The following is a 24,985-nucleotide window of genomic DNA, read 5'->3' as shown; positions in this document are numbered from 1 at the left end:
AAATATAAAACTGTTTCCTCTTTGAAACCATTTCTGGTTCTTGCTCTTTGAGAAATTGCTGCTAACTTCCACCAGACACCTAACTCAGCTCCAACTCCACAGGCTTTTGGCCACTGTTTCTGGTATAGGAATTCTAGTTTTTCTGGTGGTTTGTTTGAATGGAATTCATTCTCTTCAGAGTGTTCTTCATTTCCAACTGTAGTTTGCCCATAACCTAGGTCAGCTCAACATATTTAGCCAAGATACCTGGGTACTGATGGTTCTTACACTGTCATTTGTCATTTAGCTTGGATCCCTATAAGTACTCAGGATCATATTATTGTGGTTTGGACTCGACCTTCTATCAAAAATATACAGCTGATGAAGCAAGGTACTTTCCTTTGCTCCTTCAACTCTTTCTTGGGATTCAAATCTAAGTAGTAGAGAGATTTGGAAAATCATGGAAGTGACAGTTCAAAGGCTTTATAAAATTTAATGCTCATAGTATGTTGCCACTGTACTTTTTTACTTTGTATTTTCCTTTTCCCTATGATAGTATAAATCTTTGTCCAGTATTATATATAACTATATGTGACAAACATCTTTTTATCTGTATAAGCATGCTGTCCTTTCATTTTAATCTTATTTTTTAATTTATTTATTTTAACATGGATTATTTCTATCAAAGTGCCAATCTATAAAAGCTACTTTTATGTTAACTTGACACAAGATAGAGTCATTTTGGAAGAGAGAACCTCAACTAATAAAATTCATCCCATTAGACTGGCCTATAGGAAAGCCTGTGATGTATTTTCTTGGTTGGAAGGAGATGGTATAGCCCATTGTGGGCGGTGCCACCCCTGGGCTTGTGGTCCTAGGTGCTATGGGAAAGCAGGCTGAGCAAAGCATGAAGAGCAAGTCAGTAAGCAGTGTTCTTTCATAGTCTCTGACTCAGTTCCTTCCTCCAGATTCCTGTCTTGAGCTCTTGCCCTTCCAAGATGTACTGTGATGAATAAGGGCCTTTCTTCCCCAAGTTGCTTTTGGTCATCCTCTTTTATTACATCAATACAAAAACATTTCATGTTTTTGTGAATATTTGATACTTCTAAACATGGTGAATTCTATAAAGCTTTAGTCATGTATGCTTACTAAATTCTCATTGGAATAAACTAAGACTCGATAAAATTACTAAATCCAAAGTTTAGTCCATCTGTGACATTAGCTAGTTTGAAGTCCATAGTGGCTGTGCATGGCCATCAGATAAACACTACAGCTGCTCTACAACCCCATCCTCTCAGAAACTTGTATAGCAAAACCCACATCAAAGGAGATGATTATAGACCTAAACACCAAACTTTGCTATGTATGACCCTAAGCAAATCATTTGGCATTTCTGAGAGGGAGACTAGTCAGAATGAAATGATCTTTGTAGAAAAATGAACATTGAGGACATTTATGCCAGGAAACTTAACTCTTTTCCTGACTTCCACATCCATCATGATCCAATCAGTCTCTCTGTCTCTGTCTCTGTCTCTGTCTCTGTCTCTCTCTCTCTCTCTCTCTCTCTCTCTCTCTCTTTCTCTTCCTTCCAGTATAAACCTACTTCAACCAGATTTTATTCTTAGCCACACTTTCATTCCAGGCCACAATTCTCTATCAATGTAATTGTGTATTCCACTCCAAACAAGTCTGAAGTCAAAAATCATTTTACTGTGGCAATCACCAGCCTTTCAAATTGATCAGTGGCTCCTCTAATAGACCACCATGTGATGTAGCAAGACTGCACTATGTCTTTGGTCATTCCTCACTCTTACAACATCAGCCCTTCCTGTTTTCTTGTCCAGGGTCCTTATTCCACCTCTATAAGATTTTATCACCTAAGTGGATCCATTGATCTTGCCTCCCCAGAATTTTCAAATATGTAATTGATGTTTGTAGGAGTTCTTAAGCATCTAACAGTGTCCAAACGGAATCACGTAGAACATAACTTCACTGACTACTGTGTCTCAGTTAGCATCTTTAGCTCTGGAATAAGGTGAAGGGTTGTTTAAAGATTCTCAGATGGTGGAGACCTGGCTATATTGGGGAGACAAAAAAAAACAAAAAACAAAAAACAAAAAACAGGCTTTGGAGAGATGCCAAACAGGTTGTAGACACTTTTTGCTTGCAAATCCCAAATGTCTGTTCATAGTGTTTGATATTGACATGGGTGTACATACTTCTAAGAAAAGGATGTGGGGTATACTTCCTAGAGCTTCTCACTGAGACAAACCATCGGCCTTACCTGTGGTCCTCACACTTCATCTTTCATTGCTGGAACTATTAACACACCCCACTGTGGGCATGTCAAACTGGAGAATAGAGAGTACAGCTCGTTTGTAGCGTCCTGGAGGTACTCTGAGGTTTCATCCTTGGTAACTTTGTTTGGCCATCGTGCATCATAAATTGCACTGTTGAGGAGTTTGCATAGACAGCAGTGTGATCCCCAGAAGACAGGAGTGTCAGTTATATAACACTGTGTACATGAATGTGTGTTTCCCAGTGGGCACAACATTTACAATTCTAAAGAATAAAGAGAATTTTAATGTCTTCGATGTTTGCTCTCATGACCATGCGATGTACATAATTTATAGAAGACTTCTTTGGCTCTGGTTAACTTTTCAGTAGTTCTCGAAGGAAATCTCACTGAATGAAGCAGACATTTAAGTGACACCAGGACAGCAAACACAACATGGAACCAGCATATCAACAAACAAACACACATATATTTATATAGTGTTGTTTTATGTTATGAGTAGCTTGTGCATATAATATTCATGTATAGGTAGACAGTTAGTATTAAATTGAGCACATCTTACTCAGTAGAATAGTAGACATATAATTTCCATATGGTCATGGACCCATGGGGATAATGAAGTAAAAATCAGAAAGCAAGGGGTAGGAAGGACTGGCCACATCCTCTACATCCCATGTGTCTGTGAATGGGTCCCTCAGAATCTCTAAGCCTTCATTTACTCAATTTAAAAGAATGCTTTTCGGGGAGACTTCTCTGTGCATGGAATGAAACAGGGGTAAGTAGTGAGACATTATAGATGCTTCGGTATTTTTCCCCAGCATTAGAAAAAATACTTATGCACATCTATGGAGACATTTGCATATGCAGGTTATAGTTGCCCTATTTTAATATAATGAACTTATAAATACTGGTCAGTATCCACTTCAATTATCATCAGACTGTCATGGAAATTCATATGTTTTCTAAACCATATCATCAAAATTGTATTGGACTGATTCAAGTGCCAGAAACTAGAAAACTGATACAATTTAGTTTTCATGCCTCTCACAGCACAAGTTTAAACCCTTTCTCACACATACAATATCAAAGCAAATTATATGTTATGTCAGATACCCTTTTTGTTCCTGCCATGGTACCATCATTATCTCAAGAGCAATAACTTTTTCTCGCATAAAGTGAGTTTCAAATGGAACTAAGATTCAAGTTATGATTGCATATCCTGAAACATTTTCTTATATTTTATATGCATGTCCACAAGCACATTTATATGTACACATAGTAATAATTATTGTTAATAATAATAAAGAAATCCTTTCAGATTTACGCAGTAGCATGGAAAGAAACAGCAAGTCCAATCCTGAAGACTAATTTTTGAAATGTTTGGGACACATTCTTTTTTTTCTCTAAAGGGTGATTTTCATTTATTTTTTATAAATGCACTTGCTTTCAAGTGATTACTCTTTCTTAATAACTTCCCTTTGGAGTGCTTGCACTGTTGTGATAAATTATCATAGGCTGAGTGGCTAAACGATGGACACGTGCAAATTGCAGTTTTGAGTCTGAGAAATACATGATCAAGGTGCAGAAAGATTTCCTTTGAGGTAAGGCCTTCTTCCTGGTGGTGGTCTTCTTTCTGGCCATGTGTGGAAGAGATAGAGAGAGCTCTGCTCTCTTTCCCTCCTTAGGAGGACAGTGATCCCACTATGAAGACTCCGCCTTTATAACATCCTGTAGATTTATTTACTTCCAAATACCTTTATATTAAGGGTAATACACATTCAGTCTTGACACTCTCTTATTGGATTGTGTATGAACTTTGTCCACGTGCTCTAAGAATACGTCCTGGTTCCACTGTCTGAGGTCCTTTAGACTGCTCAGTCCTTCTAGCTGAGACCCATATTCAGGAAGTCTGAGTCAGTCCCATGCTGGATTCCCAGCTATCAGTCTGGGGGCCCGTTAGCTCCTCCTTGTTCAGGTCATCTGTCTCTATGTGTTGCTGCAACCTGGTCTTGTCCTCTCTCTGCATCTGGATTCTAGTTTGACTGAGTGTTTAGTGGTGAGTGTTTGCTTCTGTTTCCAGCAGGTATGAGATGATATATTTTTAACGTTTTAAATCAAAATATATTCAAAAGCCAAACACTCTCCAGCTTACCATGCTCCAACTTCCCTGGTCATCTTATCTTAGATACTCTCAGTGGTGTGAACTATACAGCTTCTGTCAGTATTTAACCTTGAGTTTAGTATTTCCATTATCAATCAAGATTCATGTATTAAAATACTCTTGGTCTTTCTCTTACAGGATGGAGAGCCTAATACGGGGAAGGAATCCCCCACAATATCAGCGAAGTCCTTGCAAGGAGGCTCGTGCAGCACTTCGGAAGAGGCCTGAAGAGGAGTGTAAGTATGTCTCATCATAACAAACATGCTCTAGGTAGATTTATGGTGAATGGAACAAAAAAAAAATGAACAAGTTCACTGTTAAAAGCTCAGGCAAATTAGAGAGATAATCAATAAATATATGTTAAATTGACCCGATTTTTTTTTAATTACAAGCTCTACAAGCCCCATTTTCCCATATGTATTCCTTTGGTACTTTAGAGACTTCCCATGGCATTTGGATTTTGTGTTAAAGGAGAACAGAAAAGTACACACAGTATTCTAAATCTTTCAGAATCTCTCTACTCCATACATACTAATGTTCTGAGGAATTCTGAGGTAAAGAACCTTATGAAACATGCTTAAAATCAACATTTTACAATTTCCTTTGGACTACAGTTCTCTTCCAAACATTTTTCTTTTCTCTCTTAAAATGCCACACTCTTTGAAAAACACTGTGCTTCTAGAGAATTAAATGCCTAAGGGTAAACGTATACCCATTTGTCAAACTGAAATTTTTGATTTAATAGAATTTAGTAAAATGTTTTGAAAGTCGGATGTTATAAATGACACAGTAAAAACACTTTAATCCAGCCTCAAATTATTTAATATTAGAATGTGTAGTCATCTGTAGAGACTTTATTTAAATATTTATATTCCATGGCCTATAACAGATTGTTGTGGACTTTTGACATGATATTCACATCTGAAGTTTGTGAAATGACTCGTGATGCTAACTTTCCTTGTGGTATTTGCATATAGTTATTTTGGGCATACTAAATTATGTTCCATTATGACAAACATTCATCTGAATTTTGTTCAATTTTAAGAACTTACATTTCTTAACTATGAAGTCAATGCTGAGCTCCACAAACGTAGATGGCACAGTAGACTATTAACTTTATATTGGCATTTTAAATTATTTTGAAGTGTGGGTGAGGATCAAATACACTGCCTGCATTCACAGCAGGTGAAGCGCCCTCGCCGTGTGTTGTGCAGTAGATGGTGTAGACCTCTTTGTAGTAACTTCTATGTCATTTGCTAGAGAGATGGTCTTCTTACATGGTGGATTTGTATCCTATTATCATATAAACAATATCCAGTAAAAGCTAAAATGTGAAAGTGAAGATGCTGTTCAACTATAAGCACTCATGAAGACCCTCACTTTTAAGTACAACCTCTTTTACTAAATTCATAGGAAACGCCAGACTCTCTCCCCTTCTGGTTCAATGCCTCATCTTCATCTCTGATATAGGTCTATAGATTTTACTTAAAAACTTGCATGTAAAATATATAAATACATTGGTAAATGGATCCCGGAGAGTTGCTGTTTAACATAAATAGTGATTTCTATGAGTGCCCTTCTAGTGATTATATAGGCCAATGGTTACTCAACTGCAGTTTACTATGCTATCCATTCTGATGCCTGTTTCCATAAAGAACCCTATGGAAACACAGGGCATCACATATTTGCCTAGATATTCTGCAGACCTACTTTTAGTTTCACAGAAATACTCAAGTAGTCAGGACTCAGGTCAAATGTTCCATAGAACAAAGACAAAGTCCTTATCTTTCCAGGAACATTGTACTTATATACTTACTTTTGTTCTTTGAGACAAAGTTTCACTAGGTAGACAAGATTGGCCTCCAACTGATGTAACAGGCCAGCCATCCCACATGGTTTGGGAAAGATATGAACTGCTATCTGAAGTAGTGGTTCTTAAATTGTGACATCTGAGCCAGCAGCAGATAAATCACCTGAGAAATTACCAGATGAGCAGAGTCAAACGCTTATGCTCAAACTTGCTGAGTAAATATGTAAGAGTAGAGTAGTGGTCTTCAGTTTAAGAAGCCATACTTGAGACTGAGATGCATGGTTAAGTCTGAAAACCATTAGCTAACCAAGTGATTGATGGCAGATGAGAGTAAGCCATCAACTTCACAAGACTAATGATGATAGATACACTATTTCATACTTAAGGCTTGTTTCTTTCTGGTGTAAACTATATATGTATTTATTGAGATACTTCATCTGTAGCTAAGAATTTTATTGCTGTAATTGCTGCAAGCCCTCATGAGAGGACTTACACACACACACACACACACACACATATATATATCACACATATCACACACACATATATACATATTCTTCCCCAGAATCCAGAGTTCTAGATTGCCCCTTGTTAATAAAATGAGAAGAATGAGAAGTTCTCCCTGTGCTCTGATGGGGAAACATCCCCTTATAAAAAGACACCATCTTTTTAATGGTAGAGACAGAATATTGTTGTATTTAATATTTTGAGGCATGTGAAAAGGTATACTCTCTATCATAACACATGTAACAATAACTAGCTGCAGTTCACTGTGTGTTATTTTCATGAAAGACTCAGTTTATATACTTTTAAAATAGGGGTGATGATGGGTCACAGGACTATTGTGAGATGAATGTTTATATGAATTGGATTGTGCTGAACCTGAGACATAGAAAGTTTCCTTTGGCCTTCTGATTTTTCCCCTTCCTCTAATTCTGTCTCTTTTAGCTTGCTAATATCATCGTCTTATGCCAAATTAACCTTTTGTTTGAGGATGATAGAATATATTTTATATCAAAATTGCAAATTATCTATTCATGAGATTCTAGCTTCAATCCCCAGTACTGTCAAAAATTGAAAAGACGTGATATTTCTTTTTATAGAAAAAATTATGTGTGGGGCAGTAAAAGTTCCACACAGATGGCATCAGGCTGACCTTGCAACTGCTAGACTGTAATTCATGTTACCCATCGATGCATCTTACGCATGATGCAGATTCCACAGGTTCAGCCTAGGGTCCATCACACATCATCTGCTCAGTTCCCAGGGAAACCTGCCACCTCAGAAGTCAGCATCACAGAACGTCCAGGAGCATCATCTACCTGTCAAGGGAACACATTGAGATCTGGAGCTTTGTTCAGATGATAGGATCTCTCTGTGGAGGGAGGTTTTGACAAATGGCATATTTCACACTGCTGTCTTTGATAACCTATAATCTTTTATACTGTATTCAACATTGAGATCAACATTAGGTCACAAGACACTGCTCTTAGCTGGTTATTAAATATTAATTTCATCCAGCTGTGCTGCAGCTAGCAAGGCTGAGCAAACATTCATGAAAAATAAGTTGATTCTTATACAAACAGACTTTTAGACGTGGCCAATTTATTCCTCATTTAAAAAATAAGTTAGGTGGAAATGTGTTCTCAAAGCCACACCCCTGATCAGCTGAAAATGCATGTCTGGCCTCCTATGGCAGTCCCATTTGCTTCTTTCACACTTGCTCCTTCAAACAAGACAGATGGAGCTCCAAACTTGTCACTACCCTAGGACAGCTTCCACTCAGATAACCAGTAACCTCTTCAAGCTTTTCTATTTTCATGTCACCAGCTGTAATAAATACACTGGCTAAATTGCTGTTTATTATCTCTCTGTTATCTCTCAGTCCTAGGATCTCTGCTTGTGTCTTCCCACAGTCTCAGTTTGGGAAGCATCCACTTCTGAGTGCTTTCAAGCTGCTGGTAGGATTTATTTCTTAGAGATGTGATGACCAACTACTGCCTCTTTTTTGCTGGCTGCAGATGCCTTCCAGTTTGGGTGCATGGACACTCTAAGTATGGGTGTTTATTCTCCCTTTTTACAACTAGAGTCTTGCTCCCCTTTAAATATTTTCACCTGACTAAACCAGAACTGCCCAAGATAATCTTAATTTTTTATTAATTCAAAGTAATTTTATTGGAGCCATGGTGTCAATGTATCTTTGCCATGTTCTCTTGGCCGAGAAAGGTCTCGGTTTTCTGTTTTCGTAAGAGTGGTTTTGTAAGAATCCAACATAAGAAGATGCAATAACACTCACAACACAGTCTTAGAGTTCTACTTGCCATTTGCTAACCTCATCAAGCATTTTTAAGTGCTTTCTGAAAAAAAATTAAATAATCTAAATGTTTACATTCTTCCAAAGTTCATTTGTTGAAATCCGATTACCACTGAAGGATCGCAGTAGGGGGCATCCTACTGAGATACAGTTAGATGGTCTGGATGGAAAGAATCATTGTATAAAAGACTGGTTACCTCGTACAAAAGAACCACTGAGAGGCTTCTTCATCCTTCCTCTGCTGCCATCACATGTGAAGAGGGAGCCTCCTCGTATCATAAAATGGCTCTCCCCAAAAACCACAAATCAGCTGCATCTTGATCTTGGAGCTGTGAAGAAGGAATGCTTCTGGTGGTGTCTTCCAACTTGTCATAGCTAGTTATGGCAGAAACAGATTGGCACAGATGCTCTTGTGGTCATGACCCCCCATAGAGCAATGCTCCTTTAATTTTCCTCCAGTGTCTCAGGCTGCCCTCTTGCATACTCAACTGTCTCTTTACAGCCATAAATACTAGTTTCTGGAAGCACTGTGACGTCTGCCTTGTTCCAAATATACTACCATATACTACCCACACAGACCATCTCATCAGTGTCAGCTAGTCCCATAATCAGTTAACTCATGATTGATAGCTCCAACCAGTGGAGGACCTCTCTCCACTGATTCAGATGTTGACTTAACACATCTTAGCTAGTTCAAGGGTGCAAAGCCCATAAATCCAAACCCAGGTCGCTTATACCCATTTCAAAGCCTAAGCTTTCTCCGGGGTTTTTGTTTTACTTTTAAATGATGATAGAAATCATCGGGGTAATTTCTTATTCCCTCCCACCCATTTGCTCTCTATTTTGATTTTAAGGTCTCTCAATGTCATTCAAGGTCTCCCAAAGTACAATCTAAATCTTTCCATAAATAACCTTTGCAAATATTCCAAAGTTCTAAGGAACACTCCCGTAAGTGATATCCCTAAGTACATTTCTGAAAATATTTCACCTTAATATTGTCCTAGGATTTTACCCAATAAAATCAAAGGCCTTCCTGTAGGTTGTAAGTCCTCACAGAGTCTTACCTATACCCAAACCTTCAATTTAATCATGCACTTAACTCCTCCTCTCTCAGTCCAGCTACACTAAAGTGCTTCTAATCTTAGAATGTAATTAGCAGCACAAACAGAGTACAATGTTATCAAATATTATTTTAAGATGTGTTATATTCATGTTGTAGAATATTTGTGCAAAGGTGTTCTGCATTCTCTTATGTTGCATTTGTTTGACTCTGTGAAGCTGTGTTAATTTGCCCATCTAAAATATTTGATATGTTTAGTAAAGAACTGAACAGCCATAGGGGTGGCAGGCAGAGAGAATAAACAGGAGGAGAAATCCGGGAAGAAAAAAAAAATCTAAGAACAGGAGAAGTGGGAGGGTATCAGGGCCAGCCACCTAACTACACAGCAAGCTGTAGAGTAAAAAGTAAAGAAAGTTACACAGAAATAGAGAAAGGTAAAATCCCAGAGACAAAAGAAGACAGGATAACTTAAGTCAACCAAAGTGGGTAAGAGCTGGGTGCCGGTGGCTCACGCTTTTAATCCCAGCACTCGGAAGACAGAGGCAGGAGGATCTCTGTGAGTATGAGGTCAGCCTGGTCTACAGAGTGAGTCCCAGGACAGGCTCCAAAGCAATACAGAGAAACCCTGTCTCACAAAACGAAACAAAACAAAAATAATAAGAAAGAAAGGAAGGAAGGGAAGGAGGGAGAGAGGAAGGAAGGAAGGAAGGAAGAAAAAGAAAGTTGGAAAAGAACAAGCCAAGCTAAGAGTCTGGGCATTCATAAGTAAGAATAAGAATCCATGTGTGATTTTGTGGGAAGCTTAGGTGGAGGATCCCCCAAAGCATAAAAAGAGCCAAGAGTATTAAAAAAAAAAAAAAAAGAAAGAAAGAAAGAAAAAAATATAGTTACATCAGAAACATCTGGTCTCCAGTGTGTGTTTTTATATCTTGGTCAACAATTAAGTGATTGTAGCTGTGTGGGACTCTTTCTGGGACCTCTACTGTTTTCCATTGTTCTTCATTACCACACTGTATTTGTCAGTGTGGGTCATTAGCTTAAATTGAAGTTAAGCATTTTGCTAACTCTAGCAGTGTTCTTTTTGCATAGGATTGCTTTGACTATCTGAGTTCTTTTATGTTTCCACATGAATTTTAGGATTGTGTTTTCTAGTTCTTTGAAGAATGGTCATTGGGATTTTGATGAGGACAGTGATGGCTCTGTATATTAGTTTTGGTAGTATAGCCATTTCTGATGATTCCGGAGAATGACAGGTGCTTCCAACACAGGGCTTCTTCAATTTATTATTGTTATTAGTAGTACTTGTAGTATTATTATTATTATTATTATTATATTGTTATTATATATTAAAGTTTTCACCTCCTTAGGTAGGTATATTTCTAAGTGGTTTTTAAAGCCATTATGAATGAGATAATTTTCTTTATTTTTTTTTCTGGTCAAGTTTCCTGTGTTGACTTATTCCTTACCACTTTGCTAAAAGTGTTTATCACATCCAAAAGTTTTCTGGTAGAGCCTTTCAAGTATAGAACCATATCATTTGCAAATGAGTACAATTTGATTTCTTTCTTTCCCATTTGTATGTCTTTTATATCTGTTTCTTATTGCTTTAGTTAAGATTTAGAATTATGAATTAAACAAGACTGGGGAGAAGAGAGATATTCTTAACTCATTCTAGAGAAAATATTTGGAGTTTTTTACCCATCTAGTATGATGTTGGCAATACATTTATTGTACACACACTTTATCATATTGAGATACATTACATTTATTTGGTAATTTTTTAGGACATTTTATTGTGAAGGCACTCTAAATTTGTCAAATGCCAATTCTTCATCTAGCTATAAATCATGTGAATTTGAGGCTTTAATTTATTTGGCATATTACAGTTATTAATTTATGTGTATTGAACCAACATTGCAGTTCTCAGATAAAACTAACTTGGTTTTGATATATGGTCTTTTAACTTGTTTTTAAATTCAATTTACAAATACCTTGTTGAAAAAGTTTTTTTCTATGTACATCAGCGACATTGGACTAAAGGGGTTGTTGTTGTGGTGGTTGTTATCTAGTTTTGATGTCAAGACTCTGTAGAATTACTTTGGTTCTGTTCCTTCCCTGCCTATTTGGTAGAACAATTTGAAAAGTATTTCTTGTGTTTCATCCTTAAGTTGATTAGAATTCAGCAATAGGATCTATCCAGTTTTGGGCTTCTCTTTATGGAGAAACTTAATTACTGCTTCAATCTCATTTATCATTATAGGTCTATATATGTCTCCCATTTTATATCAGGACATATGGGACCATTTGAACCTCTTATTGTTTATTTTGTGAAGCTGGGAATCCCAAAAATTCAAACAGTGCTGGCAAAATTGAATATCTGTCTGCAAAAATTTGAATTTAGGCTAAGTATCCACCTGACAAAAAGCTTCTGAAAAAACATCAAAGATATTAAAACATGAAAACCTGAAAACATAGAGAAAGCATTTCAAGATGCAGGCACAAACAAGACTTTCTTAATTGGACTCCAGTTACACAAGAAATAAACTGAATTGACAAGTGGGAATAAATGAAATTTAAAATACTTGCACACATTAAAGGAAACTACCAGAAAAGTAAACAGACATCCTATACAATGAGACAAATATTTTGTGAGTCATACTTCAGGTCAGAGGTTAATTTTTACAATATATAATTATACACACACACACACACAGAGATTGATCAATTATTGGACCAATGAGCTGAATATTATGTTTAGAAAAACTACAATAACCATACCAATGCAAATACATATGTCATGTAATCACTTCAGATATCCAAATATTTTAGCATTAGTCCTTTTGGTTGTATTATTGCATTTAGTCATGTTACCATCATTGTATTCGCCACCTGGTCCTGTGCTTGGGTGGCTTTACAAACTCCTGGAACTGTCAAAGTGTAACCCCAGGGTCCTGGCTGTGTGCTTCCCTCCATACCAGATGTTACATGCCGTGTGCTGTAACTGTGTTTTGTAACTACCCCTTTTGACTCCTACTATTTCACTAAAGGGGATGGAATCCAGGCTCTCCTGCATGGTAAACACATACACCACCACTGAGCTACATCCCATCAGCACTTCCTCCTTTTTCGTGTTTTTAAAAAAGAAATAAGGTCTTGATAAGTTGCTTTTGTTGGTATTGAACTCATTTTGTAGCTCATGCCAGTCCTGAATTTTCAATCTTCCCTAACTCAGCCACCTAAGTAGCTGAAATTGAAGGTTTATGAAACAAAGCCAGAATCAACTACATCATCTTTTGACATCGTCTCCCTTTTTACTTTTCTCTTTCAGCGATATGGGAACTCCAACAATCACCCTTGATAAGAAGTATAGATTAAATATGCCAGTGCATCAACAATTTAAACAGCAATACAACTTAGATGCTCTATGATAGAGGGAAATCAGTGCAGAATATGAATACAATATAGGCAGGAGCTCCTCTGATGGAAAAGACTTGGAAAGTTTGGAAGTGCAGCACTAAAGAAATAAAAGCAGAATAGCAAATCATGGGCTAACCCTATCTCAAATAACTAAACAAACAAAGAAGCCATTCTGGAGCTCTGGTCCTCATCAGCTGGGTGAAAAGAGTTCTTTTGTTCATCAGGTCCTTATTTCTATGCAGTACCCACATCTGTTCAGCAGCTCAGCTTTGTCGTTCATCAGAAGGGACTACGCCTCCCCTGTTCTCATGGCTAAGTTTCCTTTCTAAGATGACTATCACACAAATAGGATAAGAAAATCAAATGGATAATATGCATGATTTTAGAAAGAGGCAGTCAGTGACTTCTGATGGTCGCTAGCGGTAAACTTAAAATCTTATCAAACATCATGCTTCTTGGTGTCTTAAGTTGCAGTTACACAGTGTCAACCAACTGATTAGAACACTGAAGATGGTACTCAGTTGAATCTATGTCCACACACGTATCAACACATTCCACTGACTGCTTATTATCACAGCGAAAAAGTAAGATTAAAGGGAGGTTAGATAAAGTTGGATTTGCAGCTTGAACATGGTTATACTTCAGAAATTAGTAAGAGCAACTAAGAACCTAATACCACCCTGAAATTTCAGATGTATTTCAGTGGTTTTACCACTCAAGGCAGGGCAGTAATAATAATAATAACTTAAAAATCTCACTGAAGAACATACTTAAAGAACACCATATCCTTGCTTTGATATAGCTACCTTGTTATTTCTGCAGCATCTCCCTTAAGACAACATATTAGATACTAGTTTAGAAAACATCCACCATCATTTATTTTTCTCTCACCTGTGACTCACTTGTTTGTGATGAATTTGAACCTTCATCAGACACACACTGAAGTGAAATTTGTTTAGCCACATAGTACTTCACTGTGAATGGGTTTCAACCTCTGGCATCCATGACTTGGAGGAACCAAAGAACGGGGGATCTTTGACAAGAAGAACTGGTAAAATCTTTGGAATAACATCCTCACAGCTTAGACTTGTTTTGGTCTTATATATACCCCCATTCATGGCCACATTTCTGGTGCCTCTCTGCTCTCTTGGAAGAAGACATAACCTCCTCCTTCTGTTCCTGATACTCTTTGACCAGACAAGCTTTTCATGTATTCCTGAAGTTTTCCTATAGTACATCCTGCAGACCTGTTGCTTGTGTACTGTAATACTTCCTGGAGTTCCTGGGGTGTTCATGTACTTCTTGTGCTCCTTCTTGAAGAGTATATTATCCTCTCATCCGCATGTCTCTTTTAGCCCCCTCAGTTATAAGCTGCTTACAGATGGAACAGATACATTTTATGCATCTTTTTATCTCTTGTATTTTATCTCTAGTATTATCTCATAATAGTTGAAGTATAATCACCTCCTTAAACAGTGAATAATCATGAAAGACACAGCTTAATTACCACTGCAGTAGGTACAGTTAAAAGGATAGATGGGGTCTCATGACATCCAACAGACTACTTCTTTATTCCAGGAGCAAGCCTGGCAAAGTGTCATGCAGTTAAAGATCAGCTGTCATTCCTATAGTTTACAAAGACCAGATTGGATGGCATTCATGTGATATTTGACAATGGAGTTCTTTATAGAAAAGAATTATGTAATGTTTCTTTTCCTAATCAGCTCCATCTAAAGAAATGGAGGGCTGAATACTGATGCGGGGACTCCTTTAAATCTTACATATCAAGTGACCTTCTCTACTTCTACAGAAATGAGATTTTAAAATATCATATAAGGAACTGGAGAGGTGTCAGCAGTTAAGAGACTTAATGCTTTTCCAAAGGACCCACATTCAATTCCCAGCATGAATGCTGGGTAGCTCATACCTACCTATAACTCTAGCTACAGAGCTTCTATCACACTTCTCTGTGTACACACACAGCACACACACATCATTTTTTAAAACTTTAATTTTTCATGTAAGTATTTAATAGTCTTATAATCATTACTTTTATAAATATCACATATAAAGATTATTTAAGATAACCATTATTAATAGTCTCAATCAACTAATAACTGGCCCCATGGCTTTAAGATCTCAGGGAAGCTGCGCACTTTAAGGGAAGCAGGTGGCAGAACAAAACTATTCACTTTATGACTAGGAATGTAAAAACAAAAGAAGGCAACTGACTGAGTCTCATAATCATTATTGATGACCAAGTCATGTCAAACTGATCATGTGGTTCAAGTTCTCCACCCCGCCCCTCTAATACTACTTCTTTGGGAATCAAGGCACTAAATCATGAACTTTCAGGGACTCTTAAGATACAAACAGTAACAGTGTTGGGAAGCTAGATAGACACTGAGAACACTCTATGTCTAAGGTTCTCCTTAATTATTTCCCCAATCTATTCAGTGTAATCATTAAGCTTTTCATAAGCTAAAGAAACATTCCATTGTCCTGGAAACATCAACCTTCTTTTCATTGAGTCATTCTAGGGTCAGAAAAGATGCACAATCTATTTTACTCCAAGAGCACTCTGAGACAAAGTCTTGATACATCATGTCATCTTTTATTTTCTTCTAAACTTTTGTCCTATATGTCACCAAGCTACATGTCACCAAGATATAATCAAATTAAAAACATTTACCAAACACACACCAAGGGTCTTTGTGTGCCTCTCTCTATTCCCTGGTGCTTATGACATTTAGTGCCAAAGTACATCTTGTACATCAACTTGATACTGTGTCAACTAAAGATTAACTTTATGTGTCTATGGGGTGGGTTATCATTCCAGGAGAGGTCATCACTGGCATTAGCAGACTGAGTATATTAGATTACCTTTATCTACAGCAGGTAGCCACCATCCAGCTTCTGATGGGCTAGAGAGAAAGGCAGAGGAAAGCTGGATTCATGTTGTCACACTAAAGACATGTGGCCATTGATTTTCTCTGGTGCCTGTTGTTCTGACAAAAGAAGATTCAGCATCACTCTGCCTTTGCCTCTGTCCAGCAGGACTTTCAGCTGCACTGCTACCCACTCCAGACCTCCAGCTTGCAAACAGACACTTAACTTCTCAGCCCCCATAATTTGTTGGAGTAATATTATAATTATTTTTAATTAATCTCATTGTGTGTGTATGTGTGTAATATACTATATATTCTGTTATTTCTACTTTTCTATGGAATAATGTTTGATACACAATAAACAAAACCTGAAAACCCAAGTAGAAAATTTCTTGATGGAGTTGGAGTAAACAAACATAAAACAAAATAAGTTATGACACAGTCATAGATAATTCATGGTGTAAAAAAATGAAGTAACATTACAAGATTTAAAAGTAAAAGGAATGTCAATGAGGGGGACTTTGATCCATGGAGAAAGAATAATGTCTACCGACTATTAAAAATCTATGCGTTGTACATGTACATTTAACTATTTGAATATCTGGGGAATGAGTTACCTAAAATACTGGTTCTGTTTTGAAGAGATTAAGATACACTTGTGTTTTTTGCAAAGTTCAGAAATTTATAATACTGGACACGGAAGTCATCAGAACTTGTTTTCAGTGTATTCTCCATTCCATATCATGTTTTTAAAACCTGAAAATCCCCCTTTCCTTGCTGAGAAAAATATGCTTTCTGAATATTTGGTTGTCCCCAAAGTATGGAGAGCCAGCCTCTCTGATCCTGGAGCTCCAGTGGCCTCTGTCATCTGCATCGCTGTAGAACTCAGGTTCACTCAGCTTCTGCCATCCTTATCTCTCCCATGAGAAGTATCAACCCCATCATTACCCTGACCCAAGGCTGCTGTCCTTATTTCAGAATGTGTGTTCCAGGGGACCTGGTAGGGAATAGGGATATTCCTTCAAGAATCTTCTTTGCCTCAGCAATAGAACTTTGTCCTGTTGCACCTTTCTTCAGAAGTAAAATAGATAAGTCATATTTCATTACTCCTTGTAATACTTCAAGATGAGGTTGCCATGAAAATATCAAGACTTTTAGATCGGGAACAGTTTTGCTGTATCTCGTATATGATATTTAGAATACACTTACACATGTATGTATGTTTGTATGCATGCACTATCTGCATTGTCTATCTGACACGTAGGATTCTGAAGAGAATGTGAACAGACAGCATGTGTATATACAGAAATTTATTTTCAGAAATTGACTCACCTCACCATAGTAGTTGCCAGGCACAGTAAGCTGGCAGGCTTGAAACCCAGTATTGAAATTCAAGTTCAAACGATATCTGCTAGCAGAGGAGGGCTCAATCTTTTTCTGCTAAAGCCTTCAGCTGACATTGCCACCCACATTACAAACTCATTGTTTTACACAAGGCTCACTGATTTACAAGTTAACCATATTCAAAAGGATTTCACAGAAACATCCACAACATAGGTTGATTGAGCATCTGGTACTTTGGTCCAGTCACAGTGCCTCCTTATTCTTCATAGGAGACATTTGTTTGTTTCCTGTCTGATCACTCTCTTTCCAAGGCTCTGAACTGAATCTAGCTTAAACAACTCCCCTTGGTGACTTAAAGTTTTCCAAACCATTTCCTGCCATGATCTTGCCATATTTGTGTGTTGGAGAATCCCATCCAAAGGAAACTTCCTAATAATAATGAAATCCAAGCCCAGACAAGACCTCTCACTGCTCTGCCTTCCTCTTTCTATGAGATGCATTTGATGCTGAACTTACCTTTCTGGTAATTGCCCAGCTTCACAATTTTCCCTAGTGCTTTCTTTGGCAAGGCAACACAGAAATCCATAGAAATAATGACTTTGAAAACTACCTAAGGAAGCCTTGAATTTTTTTTCTTTTTTTTTTTTTTTTTGCTGTCTGTCCACTCTTAAATATGCCCAGATTTTCTGGACTCATGGGATCATTCTTATTGTCACTATTTTTCAACCTACAATTTCCTAGTTGCTGTCCATCACTACATGCTTTTTATCAGTGGCCACACTGTCATAATTTCCTTGATGTTCCCTCTAGGAAACTCCTTTCAGATATTTCTCTGAAATATTATTTCAACTTTTGTAGATTCCTCTAAGTTCTATGTCCTTCTTTCTACATTCATTTTAGATTACTCACATCATGATCTAATCCATTTATTTGAATATCTATTTTTCCCTAACTCTATTTCATAGCTGTCTATCTAATCTAGACTATGAAATGCAAATGTTCCCCTCAGGAAATCCCTCTTCCTCCAAAGTAAAAAGTTTTCTTCTATTTTCCACTGGTGCCTTCCAAACATAAAACTGAAACTGTTTCATTCACTTCTGTGCACTCATTTCACCCATTGGCATCCCCAGGTCTATTACCTGGTCTCTCTCAAAGGCCAGTAAGCTCCAAACATAGACTTTTGCTCCCCTCTTCTTAGCCTTGGATATGCAAAGATTTCAATAAATTATTTCACATTTTATAGGTTTTTAATTTAAATTAAAAACAATTTTATTTTACACACCAATCCCAGTTCCCTCTCCCTCCCACCCTCCCATTCCCCCACCAAATCCCTATCCCATCTCCCATCAACTCACCAGGAAGGTTGAGGCCTCCCATGGGGGGTCATCAGGTCTGTTATGTTATTTGGGGCAGGGTCTGGGCACTCCCCTGTGTGTCTATGCTGAGAGAGTATCCCTCCATAGGGAATGGGCTCCCAAAGTCCTTGCACTAGGGATAAATACTGATTCCACTGCCAGGGGCCCCACAGACTGCCCTGGCCTCCTTGGCCTTTTTACTTAGGACAATGCAGAATTTCTTCACCAAAACAATGAACCATCACTTTTTACTTGCATGTTAATTCACTAATCTTTGACAGGTGGTGGAAATTCACACTGAGTGTTAGGTTTTTGTTTGTTTGTTTGTTTGTTTTGTGTCTTTGCCTTAGAGGAACACAGAAATCACTTTCAGGATAAAATCTTCCAAAGAGCTTAGTGGTCAGCCTAGCTCCACCAACAGAGGCAGAATACTGAGGCCCAAACAGCTCTATGTGCTCAGAAACAAACTTTCTATGAGTTAACAATCTTCCCTAAAGTCAAGGTCCTCTGGAGCCAACTCACTAAAGTTAAAAGCCTGGGACCTATCTAAAGCAACACCAGGTATCGCTTTAGTTACCAAAATTATCTGTTTTAGATTTACATTTATTGCTAAAAAAAAAAAATCTAACATTGGAGGATGTAGCCTGGATACATGTTTCAGGGGTCTCCTCAAGAATTTATGCCATGCTTTTCCTTAAACTCCTTCTCTGGCAGAACTTCACATGACTTTAGTGGATGCAATCTCACTTATAAAGATCCTTGCAACATCTTGGGCAGCACCTGATAATGGAGGGTTGCCCTCCAAATTGTTCTCCAAGGAGTCCTCTATCCCAGATATTTGTTTCTGCAGAACCAAATATGGAACCACCTGAGTTCACTCTCTAGTGTGGCCTATTACTGATGAGCAGGGATATCCACACCCTACTTGCTTAGTAAAACTGGGTATGCACGCCGATTGATAAGGAGGACCATTACTAACCTGGGACTACTTCTCTCTGAATGTGAGTCAAGCACCAGTCCTCTGGTTTTGTGTTCAGGAGATAGAGTACAAGTTTTCTGAGGAGTCCTATTGAAACTGACTCCCAAATGTAGCTGGAGATTCTTATCCCACCTGGTCCCACAGCCTATTAGCTTCAAATAAACACGCAAAGACATATTAATTTATAAACTGTTGGTTGATGACTATGGTTTCTTACTGGCTAGCTCTCTCTTAATTATTATTCAATAACTACTAATATGTGTATCTTTACATGACTTTATCTTACTAGAGAATGTCTGGCACACACTATCTTCCAGGTTTCTACATGGAGTTCCTCTCTGGTGGCCTCTCTCTGCCTCCTCTCCTCAGAATTCTCTGCCTCTCATATCCACACCTATATTTCCTGTCTGGCTATCGGTCAATCAGTGTTTAATTCATCAGCCAATAAAAGAAACATATATATACAGGAGGTCATCCCTCATCACTGCCTCCCAAAGGTTAAGGAGAGAGGGATAGTACCCTGCTCTGGAGTGAGATGTGTACTCACATGAAAGCACATCACAAATCCGTCACACTTCATCTGATGTTAATGTAGGGCTACAGCCTTTGGGAGTAGCTGGAACACAGAGATGGCCCAAAGTGTCTACATCCGATTGACAGCTTTACTCACAGTTTGTCTGTGACTCAAGGAATTTATTCAATTTACTCTTTCTATGTTGTTTCTTCATAGGAAATAGTAGCAAAGATTACATGAACTCATGCACAGTAAAGCCTATAGAGAATTACTGGCATCCAGTAAATATTATGATACTACTCCATAAGTGTCCCTTTGCTAACTCACATCAAAATGATATGGCTTCCTGTTTTTCGACTCTCCTAAGGAAAGTAAATAAGTCATATTCAGCTAAACAAGGTACCAACAATAGACCAAAGAAAGGACTTGCTGGGGTCTAGCTTTTGGAACCAATGTGTTTATATAGGTTTACTTACAACAAGGCTCCTAACAACAGGCTGTACCACTGAAGAAAAATCTCTCTCTTTGTTTTTCTGGCAAGTATTTACTGCCTTCGGGGAGGGGAGGTAATAGCCTGGTAAACTGCTCTTCTTCTCCGTGAGGAAGCAACGGACCCAGTTTTATTAAGTTTCCTAGTAGAAGCCCACTAACTTGGCACCTTTGCATCTTCCACCCCACAGCAGTAAGCAGGAAAGCAAGGCTGGGAGGCACCTGCCTGTGTGAGGTTGGTTTCACTGCTTTCTGGAAGAGCAGAACAAGGTCCTAGAAGAAAACTATTGCCATATCTTACAGCCAAGGGACAGAGGGAAACAAACAGGCACAGAAGACACAAAGATCTAGAAAAGTCTAGGATGTCAGTAGAGAGAGTTCATGGCTACTCTCCCTTGAATGATACCATTTCTGTGACTCAGCCCCAAAGACCTGAAATCAACAACTTCCCACTTTCAGGATTTCAGACAGTTCCAGAGAGTTTTCCCTCCCTCTATGTGTTGTCTCTTTTATTCTCTAAGCTTCCTGAGCTTCTACCTGCTACATATGTAGCTGTAAACGCAGGTGATCTATATTCAGCTCAAGATATTTTCTAAATTGAAATAGGTATGATTGTCCCGTGGCTTAAAATGATAGATAAAAGAAAAATGATCATGCTTCAAAGAACTTCCTCCCTGAATTGACAGATCAAATTCTTTATTTAAGAAACTAAGATACCAGCTAGGAAACCACTGTGTGTTAAATACATCAGCTTCCTGAAGTAAGTAAGTAAGTGCAACCACAGTCCCAAGCAGAAAAATGCCTAACAAAATGGTAAAGTGCTAACTCTTAGCTCTGAGGAAGCAGGGATGTTGCTCCTGTGGCTACATGGGTGTCACCAGCCTGGGCTTGGCAATTATCTGTCTGTTGAATAAATTAATTAATGACTAATAGAAGAAAGAATCTTCATTTTAAAAAATACAGACTTCCATTTTTGTTCTCTTATCTATCACATAAAATAAAAAAGGCAAGTCATTAAGTTGATGGCATTTTAAGCCACTTATGTGTTTATGAATTCATGTCTCTTAGTGGTTCCTGATGGATCCATTAACAACCCAACCTCCAACCAGCACAAGGCTGTTTTCAAATCTAGAATATATAAGTGTTCCTGTGAATTAAAAGTCTTGAAAACCAAGGAATGCTTTCTGGTATATTTAGAATATTCTAGTTTTATTAAATTAAAAATTTCTCTTAAATCAGGATGGATGATTTTAAGATCGTTGAGGTTAATTTGTTTCAAATTAGTACACAAAGGTTGCTGGTGTTAAATTATTCCAAAATGATACCTGAGGTGCCACACAGGCTGAAGGAAAGAGCCCATTATAATATTTTAATTGATTGAATTAATGCTGTTACCACACAAATAAAAATCACAAAAATCTTTTCATTAATGATTCTTAAATCATTCTTATAAGTTCAAGTACATTTAATAGCACATGTCCAAAAACCAGGTGTTATGTTTTACTTTGTGTAATTTGGGGCATCTGTGGTACAGAGAAAGGCAAATGCTCCCTTATTAAGTTAAAAAATGTAAAAAATATATGTGACTTTTTGAGTCATTTCCTGGGCATCCAAAGATTGAACAGTGCTACCTTTCTCTATGCTCAGAGGTCACGGTGTTGTTACTGGTAGTATTTGGCAGACCACGTTGTCTGTCGGGTACTGTGGAATGACACAGAGAATGTCATAAGCACATCGGTCCTTACTGCTATCTCTGGATGTCAACACTGCAGAGCAAATGTGACAGCTCTGCACTCACCACACTCTGGCTGGCATTGGGTCACTCACAGTGCTTTGGCTGGATGCCACTTCCAGGCATCCTCTGGCATGGGGCGTGTTGGGCACAAAGTTAGCTTAAAGCTTTTCATAAATGTTTATCTTTTTCACATTTTTCCACCTGTACAAAAACTCTTTTCTAATTAATTAACATTTATTTATTTTACATCCTAAGTTTAGTCTCCCCTCTCTCTACTCCTCCCATTCCCTTCTCCACCTCCATGCCCCCATCCACTCCTCCTCTGTTTCTGTTGGTATCAACAAAGCATGGCCTATCGAGTTGCAATAAGACAAAGCACCTCCACTCATATTTAGGCTGGGCAAGGCAATCCAAGGTGAGGACCAGGTTCCCAAGAGCCACCCAAAGCTTTAGGGACGGCCCCTGCTCCCATTGCTAGGAGTCCCACAAGTAAACCAAGCTACACAACTGTTGAATATATGTAGAGGACCTAGGTTGGTCCCTGCAGGCTCCCTGGTTGTTCAGACTCTGTGACTGTCAATGAGCCAGTTTAGATTTTTGTTTGGGTTTTCTTGTGATGTCTTTGACCCCCTCTGGCTCCTACAATCCTTCTTCCCCATCTTCAGCAGGATTCCCAAGTCAGCCTAATGATTGGCTGTGGGTCTCTGACTCTATTTCCTTCAGTTACTAAATGATGGCTCTCTGATGACACTGGAGTAGTTGTAGTGAGATATCCGCCCTGCCGGCTCCTGAAACAGGTGACCACCAGCAGGTTCCCATTCCAAGGACGCCTCCAAATGCTCTCTGTCTCTGACCAGAAAGCAAGAGAGAGTGCTGGGGTCCCGACCCCAAACCTAGTTCCCCCAGGTCACTCCCATACCTGTCCCCATGCAGTGGGCATGGTCAGTGCAACAAGTGTGGGCAGGGTGGATATCTCACTACAGGTAGTCACCAATCTGATCGCAGGATATGGCCAGTTCAGGCTACACATCCACTATTGCTAGGAGTCTTACCTGGCGTCATCCTTACAGATTCCTGGGAGTTCCGCTTGCACCAGGTTTCCACCTGACCCCCAAATGCATCCTATTCCTAGGCATCTCTTTCAATACTCTCCTGCTCCATTCACTCCTCAACCCGATCCCTGGTGTTCTCATCCCAACCTGCTCCCACTCCACCCAGTAGATCTCATCTATTTCTCTTTCCCATGGAGATCCATACATCTTCCCTTGGGCCCTCCTTGTTACCTAGCCTATCTGTGTTTGTAGCTGTAGCATGGATATAGCCTTGATAGCTAATATCCACTTGTGAGTGAGTATAAGCGTAACTCAAAGTTTTTGCTCTCTTGGCTTTATGGACTTTTTGGGGAGAGATGCCAACAAGCTCCCACGTAAGTCACACAATGGAGGTTTATTCTTAGTTATGAATGCCTGGCCTTATCTTGGCTTGTTGCTAGTCAGCTTTTCTTATCTTACATTAACCCTTCTACTTTTTGCCTCTGGGTTTTTCTCCTGCTGCTCCTCCCTCCTCAGTTCCCCTACTGTTTATACTCTGTGCCTGCCAGCCCTGCCTATCCTTGCTCCTGCCTTGATATCGGCCATTAAGCTCTTTATTAAGACCACCGGGTGTTTTAGACGGACAGAGTAACACAGCTTTACAGAATTAAATAAGTGCAGCATAAACAAAAGTCACATGCCTGAAAATAATATTCTACCACATACAAGTTTGCCTTTGCCTTTCTGGATCTGGGTTACCTCAATCAGGATGATTTTTTTTTTTTTTCTAGTTCCATTCATTTGCCTTCAGATTTCCTGATGTCATTATTTTTAACAGCTGGGTAATATTCCATTGTGTACATGTGCCACATTTTCTTTGCCTATTCTTCAGTTGAGGGGCATCCAGGTTGTTTTCAGACTCTCGCAAATATGTATAAAACTGCTATGAATATAGTTGAGCAAGTATCCTGTGGTATGATTAAGCATCCTTTGGGTATATGGCCAAGAGAGGTATACCTGGGTCTTGAGGTATATTGCTTTTAATTAAACTTGATATAAAATTAATTAGAAAAGGGGAGGAATAAAAGAAAAGAGATAATTGACACTAATTCTTTTTAAGAGTAATTTTATGTTTTATTTTAATTTTTGAGAATTTCATATATGAATGATGTATCTACATCAATTCCCACCTTCCTTTCTCCATGTAACTCCTCCAAAATCCTCTACTTCCTCTAAATTTTTGACATTTTCTTTTTTAATTATTATTATATGTATTCATGCATATATAAATATATATGACTAAATCCATTTAGTGTTATTCATATGTATCTAGTTAGGGTTACCAGTGCTGTGATGAAACACCACAACCAAAAACAACTTGGCAGGGAAGTGAAGGCAGGAACTCAAATAGGGCAGGAACCTGAAGGCGGGAGCTGATGCAAAGATCATGGAAAGGTACTGCTTACTGACTTCCTCTACATAGCTTGTTCAATTTGGTTTCCTATGGAACCCAAAACCATTTGTCCATGGATGGAACCACCCACAATGGGCTCAGCCTTCCTCTATCAATCACTAATTAAGAAAATGCCATACAGCTAAGTCTTATAGAGGCA

The 24,985-nt window shown here is 38.4% G+C and overlaps 1 protein-coding gene across 8 annotated transcripts in view; it reads left to right on the top strand.

The window, feature by feature from the left end:
• Lrrc7 (leucine rich repeat containing 7) overlaps positions 1–24,985 on the top strand; it is a 439,615-nt gene that overhangs the window by 99,933 nt on the left and 314,697 nt on the right. For all 8 annotated transcript variants that reach the window (XM_051195799.1, XM_051195785.1, XM_051195793.1 and 5 more), the window contains exon 2: positions 4,575–4,672. In XM_051195799.1, the coding sequence (XP_051051756.1) occupies positions 4,575–4,672 (98 nt within the window). The remainder of the gene's footprint in view (positions 1–4,574; positions 4,673–24,985) is intronic.

This window comes from Phodopus roborovskii, unplaced genomic scaffold (assembly GCF_943737965.1).
Source record: "Phodopus roborovskii unplaced genomic scaffold, PHOROB, whole genome shotgun sequence".
NCBI classification, from domain to species: Eukaryota; Metazoa; Chordata; class Mammalia; order Rodentia; family Cricetidae; genus Phodopus; species Phodopus roborovskii.
Note: the sequence above shows the minus strand (reverse complement) of the source record. Positions and strands in the feature narration are given on the sequence as shown.